General features: G+C 27.5%; 2 protein-coding genes across 2 annotated transcripts in view; one reads left to right on the top strand and one right to left on the bottom strand.

Moving 5' to 3' along the window:
• LOC119674697 (acetyl-CoA carboxylase 1-like) overlaps window positions 1-6081 on the bottom strand; it is a gene marked incomplete at its 3' end in the record, with an annotated part of 33166 nt that extends 27085 nt beyond the window's left edge. The window contains exon 1 of the mRNA XM_038085853.1: window positions 5807-6081. Within this exon, the coding sequence (XP_037941781.1) occupies window positions 5807-5816 (10 nt within the window). The remainder of the gene's footprint in view (window positions 1-5806) is intronic.
• A 1818-nt stretch (window positions 6082-7899) lies between these two features.
• LOC119679868 (nucleoporin seh1) lies at window positions 7900-9439 on the top strand. The gene is made up of 5 exons (XM_038092447.1): window positions 7900-8103; window positions 8178-8618; window positions 8684-8892; window positions 8954-9096; window positions 9158-9439. The coding sequence occupies exons 1-5, from the start codon at window positions 7993-7995 to the stop codon at window positions 9325-9327; spliced, it is 1074 nt and encodes a 357-aa protein (XP_037948375.1). The 5' UTR covers window positions 7900-7992; the 3' UTR covers window positions 9328-9439.

A 9439-nucleotide genomic window follows, 5' to 3' on the forward strand; every position in this document is an offset into this window, starting at 1 on the left:
GAGATAATCTTTCTTTTTAATGTATTTTGAGCTCAAGCCCAGCACAACTCGAGAATAGTTGTTAAGGATATAGCTGTAGTGCTTATAGCTGTAGATATTTCATGGTAGGTTAGCTGTCTGAGAAAATTACGATATTTACATTGGAGGTCTTGTTACCTACGATTCATTTTACTGCATAATGTATTGCCATTACTTCTGCTTGAAAGATACGGCAACAGTTCGGTAGTCGAAACGGGTTGTTATGACCCAGTTTATGGAAATATATGCCACTGTATCTTTTATCTACTTCGGAGCCTTCAGTATGAATCTTTACTTTATTAAAAGAACCCACTTTATCTAGAGTTTAGTATTCCCTACAGGGTATAAGAAAGTCGAAGTCCAGATCAAGGTCTAGGTTAGAGAAAATGTAGTCAATTGAGACAAGCACTGGCCAATTCTTATTTAGTATGATAGCGTCTACTATGTCAATTCTAGACCAGCGGGCGAGAGGATTGAGTCTGGTTGCTACTAATTTAGCTTGCTGTTTTACTAGAAGCCGAGAATGAAGCCGATGCAAAGAAGGACGATGAAAAAGACTAAAATAGCTAGTATTCAATATATTTACAGTCATCAAAATTGCTGACTTAGGTGTTACATTATGATATGATGAAACTATATATCACAAAAATTGAAAGTACTTTAATCAGAAAAGACTATTCATCATAGTTTTTGTTGAATTATTGTATTGATATAAATTTTAATTCTAAATAATTTTTTTAATATTAATTTATAGTCAGTATTTGCACTAATATATATACTACACTTAAGAATATAGTACAATTACTCTTATAATAAAATTTATTAATATAGTATACGAGTATCCCTAAGTCATGATTGCTTTTCTGATTTAAATGTGAAAATGTTATAAATTGATAAGCTTTTAAGAATCATCATTACCTTAACATATAATCATATCATCATAATATTCATATATGTATATATATATTTATGTTTCGGGTCAACGATTTAACATTTTTCAGATCAAATTGGAATTTTTGATACTCATTGTTATATTATAAAATTTTTAACAATATGGCAATCAACAGACTACAAAACTTTCAGAAAAAATTGTTTATTTAGAAAAAAAAAAATAAGAGATTATTTAGTTTAATTGAAATTATTTATATCATTATTTTAAATTTTTAATATATGTATTGAAAATCGGAAGATATTCTTATCAGGCTAGACGATTCCTAGCGCTACTTTGTATATAAACAGTTTTTGTAATTAATTTTTTTTTTAATTATACAAATAATTTTATTTATGAAGGTGGCAAATAATTTCTAAATTTGTGGGAAAGAATAAGCTCAATAATATTACAAAAAAGAGATGTGGATTTAAAATTTGAAATATTATTTTATAATACAAATCAAATTTATTTTATTTAAAAAATATTTAATCGAATAAGCTATGCACTTTTTACTTGTTCAGTTAAGCTAGCTTTTTAAAAGAAAGCTTTATTAGAAAGATAAGTATAGTAGAAATAAGGATGGTTAACCACTATATATTCTAGATCAGGGCTATCGGAAGCGCTGCCCACGGGTCACATGCGGCCCACGACTAATGTTTTTGCGTGAATTTTGGTAAAATTACATTATTTGATTTTTATTGTATACCAAATAAATGAGTTTAAATTCATAAATTAATAGAACTAAATTTAACATTATAATCGTGATTTCATTTTTCTCCAGAACAACTTGGAACGTATGTATTTGTTTCTGCGTCTCTCCAATCTCTACAGTGATTTGTATTGGCCCGCGATCACATCTGATCTGGACAGCCATGTTCTAGATCAACGCAAATAAAGGTCGACAAAGGAAAATTTTTAATCAAAATAGTAAAACACTCAATTGTACCTCGCAAAGTTGTTATGGAGCGCATATACTTCCACCAAAGGTTAAGTTTAAATTAGATATGACCCTGTAGAGTAGTCGTACAGTTTCTTGTATTATATTAGAATAATTTAATAAGTTAATCAATTTAATATAATCCGATATTCTAATTAAAAATTTACACTTGGTATTTAAATATTATAAAATAAAGATGAAGACTTGTGAATACTCAAGCATTCCACCTATACACATTATGGCAACAGAACTGCTCACAAATGCGGCATTGAGGCTCAATGAAGCAGCAGAATGGACTAATCTAACAAATGATCATATATCAATCCACAATAACATAGATATTCCAGAAATCACAAACAATTTTGTTGGAACATAGTTATTGATTTGTTCGGAGGGATAGAAGCTGTATGATAAAGCATTTATGAGTTCCTGATCATTGCAGTATCTGTCAATTTTATATTCTGGCTAAGAAAACCAACTAAATGGATGTCGAAGAACTAACTATAAATGAAAACTTTGAAACAATGCAAAAGCACGCCAAATTTATACTTAAATCCTAGATGTTATAGGCTTGAATATTTTTAAGAATTTGATCCATTTATTAAATATATAAAATATATTGTTACTACTTTAGAATGAAAGTAACAAATAAATATTAGTTTAAAATTTTTCCCACAAAAACAATGAAAAACCTAATTAATACATATATCATATTTTAGAACAACATAACATTTTATTTTAATTAAATATCGGATCTAAAAATCTACTAAATATGTAAAGAGATTACAAAGTAACTAAATCTTGTGACTTATATTCATTACTGTATTTACTTATCTATCCCAACAGTATTGCTAGTGTATGCATTATTTATTGATGGTTTTTATAATAAATCAGATCTCAAAGGCATTTGCGTCACTAGGGGTTACATTGATAATGGACCTTAGGTACTTGTTATAAAACTCTATATTCTCAGCAAAAACAAAGGTAAGTCAAAAAAGTGCATCAAGTTCTTTATAATGTTTGCAATGCAGTGAAAGAGACCATAAACCATATAATATAATATAATAATATCAAAGACATTATTGTGATATTTCTAACAGCAGGTTTACACTACCTTATTTAGTGCATTTTGCAAGGTAATAACAGTATAAAAACAGTATAATTATATTTCGATTATCTTCAATTAAGAGAACGCTGCTACGAAACATTCCATTACGGTAACCACGTTTGATATAGTGATTTATCAATCATATTTTAAAGAAAGTGTTTAGTGTCATGTTCTGTAATTGGAGCTTGTATCATAATAAAAGCTATTCACTGTAATGAATAGCAATAATTATTGTGATAAATGTAATAGAACTGTTCTTGCTGTCGAATCATAACATTAGATTCATAACAATTTTTATACTAAAATTTTGGATTGAGTGTTGAACACGATTATCTCTTTAATTGCTTTATATATTGAATGAATTATAGTATTTCTAAACAGAGACTGACTAAATATGTTTTTAAGTTAAACTACTATACTAAAACTATTCTTTCTTAATATTCCGTTTACACGACTTATGTGCAACTGATATGATATGACATGATGTGATTAAAATAATATATAAAAATATAATATTTGTTTGACATTATTAAAATAATATTATTACATCAATATTATATTATATAGTACGTCAATACTTTAATATAAATCATTTCCATATAAATTTAAATAAGTATATCATTTTCTGTTAAAGCTTCATTTTTATTTTTGAAGCGGTAAAATATTGATATTACCCTATAAAAAATCTGTTTACTCATAAAATTAGTGCAAAAAGTAAAACATCTAGATTTCCCAATCGGACATGTCATAACAGTGCTGTTAAATTTAATTAAAATAAAAAAACATAAACTAAAACATGTATAAACTTTGAAAAATCGTTTAATTTAATTGGCTAAATAAATCTGCTTAAATTTCTAGAATAATGCTTCTAGAATAAAATTTGTTGTTAAACCTGTTTGCTTAGAGAGGCTATAAGTTTGTGTATAGATTGAATTAGATTATGTATTTTATTACTATAAATCGAAACTATCAGCTATTTAAAAACATAAATGAATTAATATTATATAAAATGAATTTTTGTTGTAATTCATTACTGTTCGAAACAACCTTTTTTTTTATAAAATTATTAATTAAATTTATTATTATAAGTGAATGAACATACGGATAAATAACTTTTTAATGAATTAATCTTAAATATACTAAGGGCACTCATCTAAACTAAACAGAATAAATACTTTATAAACCTTATAAACGTATAAATTTATTTACTTGGTAAATGTAGTATCAAATTTTTTTATGAAAAATTGTTTATACAAACTTAATAAATTTATATAAAAATTTTACCGCATAAATTTATTGCATAAATTTATCTCTTATCTCTAACAACAGCTGATTGAAGAATCGTTTCCTGTTTTTTGTAAATACTTTATAGTTCGCCTTTTTTGCTAAATTTTGTTATTTAATTTTATGATTTATTAATAGTGACACAGTTAATCGAAAAAATTTACGTACATTTTTAATATTGCAACGTTATTGGATAAACGTTTCGTTGAAAAAATTGCGCTGCTGAGCACTGCATTCTGTGCTGTCATAATTTATTGACAGTGATACAGCTGCTTGATAAACTTACACAAACATTTCACAAAGTGTGTTCATAGAACACTGTATATTTACGTATAAAAATACATATTTGATAAATTTATGTGCTTAGATGAGTACTCTTACTATAAGTGTAAATCTTGTATGAGAAACCGTTTACACAAACGATAAATTTATACGAAAATTTTACCAAAATTTATTATATGTAACATATTTTATATTTAAACCTATTTTATATATCAAAGATACATACCCATTTTTGCAATGAGACTTGTATTCAACAAGTTCTTTTGATTTTTTGTATATTTTTCTCGTACGTTGGCAACCACAAAGTGTTTCTGATGCTTGCCAAAATTCTTGCTTTGAAGGGGAGCGTAAGTTGAGTTCTGTCTGGATAACTTTACTTTCAGGGGTTTATCTAATAAAAATTTTAAGCTTCTCGAATATAGAGATGCGCTCAAAGATGCTCGTAGTGTATTATTCATAGATTAGAAATCGTTGTAAAGAAAATAATATTTTATTTCTCATAAAAAATCAGCTGTTTGCAATACACATGGCTTGCAGAATATTGACATTTTCGTTAAATAGCTCTGAAAACATAAGAAATGTCAACGACAGGCATTAAGTGATTTGTACAAATTTTAACAAATAACATATATATTGAGTTAGTGTTTTTTATTGAAGCTATCGCTAAAATATTGTTTTATTTAAAAACATAAAACGTTTGAAAGAAAGTTTAAATTTGTACAATTAATCATGCCGTTATGACTAAGGAAACCTACGAGAACAAATCAACAACAATGCAAACGTTTTAACAGACATTCGAACAATGGTGTAGGGTGGTAGGCATAAACAAAAATGATAACAAATGCATCAACGTGCGAGAGAATACACATTTTGATTTGATTTTCTTTTTTTTTGTTTTTTTTTTTTTGTTTTTTTTTTTTTTCAAAAAAACATTACTGTGGCGCGACGCTAAACACCAATAGAAAGCCAAGGTCACAATATACTGCTTTCTTTTAGTACTGTGTTAAGTCATTTATTTTACATGCCAGAAAGCATAAATGAGTACGAGAGCGCGAGATACAGTGAGAGAGAAATGAGCAAATCATTTTTATACTAATTATAGGCAGCATATGAAACGTATTTTTTTAATTGGTATTTGTTTAATCAATTTATTATTAATTTATTACTAAGCATACAATACGCTTTAATCATTTTAACAACTATTAAGCGTCGTTGATTCATTTTACAACCCAAACACTGCACTCACCGGTTTCCATTTTGTAATTTGATAATTGATTGATAATATTCTAACTGTTTTTATCCGAACATACAATATAAGAATTTTGAGGAATTCTGACGAGCACGTTAACGTCGCGTTTGTTATTGTTTCGTATAATACCGACAAGTTCACTGACACCAATTCTTTTTAATTTTAAAAATTATTTTATTTTGTAATGTTTTAAATTAATGCGGAAAAGCTTGTAAATTCACAAGCTTTCCTTATTTTTCTTGCAGAGGCCACAAAAAACATTTGATATGATGATTTTGTGGCTGCCACCTATCAAAATATGATAAACGATAAAATAATTTATAATCTTACAGTGTCCTTCACGGATGACACTTTGAAGTGAATCCATGTTGTATATTATCATATAAAATCGTAATAAATAGAAATATATAATTAATTTTCCTAAAACAATAAAAGCTCTTCATATTTTTTTATTAATAGTAAATGTACTTGATAAAAAAATACATGATAATAAAAATAATATATAATTATAATATATGTTAAAAAGAAGCATTAAATTATTTCTTAAATTATTTGCATACATGTTTTAGGATATTTTATGTATAAATGGTTGAATTATTTATTGAATTAGTACGTTAAAGCTGATATTGAGTTATTACAAAAATTTCAATAAAAAACCGGTTATTCAAAATAGACTTTGAAGTAAACATTTTAATTTTCTATAATAATTTTAATTGTTTTCTAATGAGTCTTTTTAGCTGTGTTAGCACCATAAACTAATTCATTTCATATATAAATAAAGTAGTTTTATACCAAAAAGATTCATTTTATTTGAGTATAAAATGAACATGCTATATAATGCTATGTATTTAGTACAACATTTAAGTACAACCCTGTACTTAGGTAATACTAGTACTGTGACTCGACTGCAAATATAATTGCAATTATTTAATTCATTATATGGCATTTACACGGGCCGCAAATGATTCATTTCAAGTGATACATTTGAAAATGTTTACATTTACTTACAAACAGCTGATATGTCAACTTGCCTGATAATTTGATTTTTAGCATGTGACAAAAAAAATGTTGTATAGAGGTAAAATATAATTTCACACGTTATAATATAAAATGAAAACTTACTTGATTAAGTATATTTTGGGAAGTAGAAGTTCCAAAAACAGGTGCATCGTTTGCATGGAAGTGCAACCACCAAATATTTGTGTACCTTTTTTTGTAAATATGTTAGAAACAGCTTTCTCTAAATGTCAAAATATCATGAAAAACTTTTATTTAGGATATGTTCCATGTATTAATTTGCATTTGGAACTGATTTGAAACTCATTAGAACTCATTTATATAAAATGAGTTCTATTATGCGAGTGTGGATCTTAGTTGCACATATGAGATTTTGTATGCAGAAATCAGTCATTCGTTTCTCATTTGTGATTTTTGACGTAAATCAGTCATTTGAGGCCAGTGTAATCTGTAATCGCCATGTTATATATATTGTGATAATTGGCAATTGTGTAACACAAGCTTTCTACTTATAAAACAAATCATTAAAGAGTTTGATAAAATTGGGTGCAATAGCTAGAGAGCTCATATATATTAATTCCTCTTCCTTTTTAATATCACTTGATAAAAAAGTTGTAGGTTAATGGGAAAAATAAGTTCAGTTCGTTGAACTATTAAAAAATTGAATTTATAGCCACAAATTTTTTAATACCAAACTTAGAATAAATAATAATAATAAATGCAATGTTTTACTTTCATACTAAACTACATTGTTATGATTACATATAACATGTATAATATTAAGTTTTATATATTAATATAATATATGTAATGAGTTATGGAAATAATCTGCTCTGCGAAGGAGGTCAATATTATATAAAATATAAACGGGATAGAAAAATAAAAAAAATGCTTTAAATATTTTTAAACAGATACACAAAATTTTTTTAATATATAATATTTTTTCCATACTAGAGCTTTATTTGGAAGCAAGATTTTTGTTAAAAATTTTTTATCCAATTTTGATACCAACCCTGGTGCAAATATATTGAAATATTAAACAAGTGGCAAGGGTCTTGTTTACATTATTTTTGGTACGTCTAAAAACAGACGGTTTGCCGCTTTTTCTTATTTATTACTTTTGTATTTTGTTAATAATATATATTTATATAAATTAAGTTTTGGAAATGTTTGAAGTAGAACCAATTATAGCAGATCACAAAGACGTTATTCATGATGTAGTGTTTGATTTTTATGGTCGTCGCTTGGCCACATGTTCTAGCGATCAGACTGTTAAAGTAAGTACATTTTATCGCAATATTCTACTAAAAATAAGTTTAAAAAATTAAAATGGTGTTTTCAAATCGTTTAGATATGGGATGAAGACGAACAAGGGAAGTGGACTGTTTCTAGCAGTTGGAAAGCACATTCTGGATCTATATGGCGTGTATCATGGGCGCACCCTGAATATGGGCAAGTCATAGCAACGTGTTCGTTTGATCGTACTGCATCCGTTTGGGAAGAAGTTATAGGTGAGAAAGTAGCTGCAACAATGACACCTGTAAGAAGATGGGTACGTCGTACCACACTAGTAGATTCACGTACTAGTGTATCCGATGTTGAATTTGCGCCAAAGTATTTAGGCTTGATGTTAGCGACAGCTTCAGCTGATGGTATAATACGTATATATGAAGCACCAGATATAATGAACCTTTCTCAATGGCCAGTACAACATGAAATTGCAAATAAATTACCCTTAAGTTGTCTGTCATGGAATACTTCAACATATATGTTATCATCACAGTTATTAGCGGTAATATAATATATAAATATAAATACAATTGAAGCATTTTATATTCTATTTAATATATTTTGTAGGCTGGTAGTGATGAAACAGCTACACCTACTGGCAAAGTATCTATATTCGCCTACAGTGAAAATGCACGCAAGTGTATGAAGGTGGAGACCATAAATGATATAACTGATCCAGTGACTGATCTTGCATTTGCACCTAATGCTGGACGTAGTTTTCATATGTTGGCAGTTGCTAGTAAAGATCTTTATATTGTAAATATACGTGGTGTCACGTAAGTTTTTTATAAATTTATATAATCTAAAAAATTATTATTGTTCTGTTTTAATTTGTAGCGATTCTTCTGGTAATTCCAAATTGGACATACAAACACTTAAATTTACTGATCATAATTGTCCTGTTTGGCGTGTATGTTGGAATATGTTAGCAACTATGTTGATTTCAACCGGCGATGATGGTTGTGTACGCATTTGGCGAAGTAAGATAATAAATCTTAAGTTGTTGTGTCTAGAAGAATTGTATCGAATTTTTTATTCTAGTGAATTATATGAAAAATTGGAAATGTGCTGCTGTCTTAAAAGCTGAGGGCAGCTCCCCTTCATATGAACCTTCATCGAATTCACCTACATTATCTGCATCTGCCGCTGCAACAGCAAAGTACTATAAAAAGGGATCAATAAGTAATCCTAATCAAGTTCCGTGGCATTGATAAATAATTATAAATAATATTTGTATTTTTCTTTACTCTTCAATATACTTTATAATTTGATGTTTTTGTTATATATTTTTTTAATTAAAATATTAACAAATTATTAAAATTT

This window comes from Teleopsis dalmanni, chromosome 2 (genome assembly GCF_002237135.1).
Source record: "Teleopsis dalmanni isolate 2A chromosome 2, ASM223713v2, whole genome shotgun sequence".
Taxonomy (NCBI): Eukaryota; Metazoa; Arthropoda; class Insecta; order Diptera; family Diopsidae; genus Teleopsis; species Teleopsis dalmanni.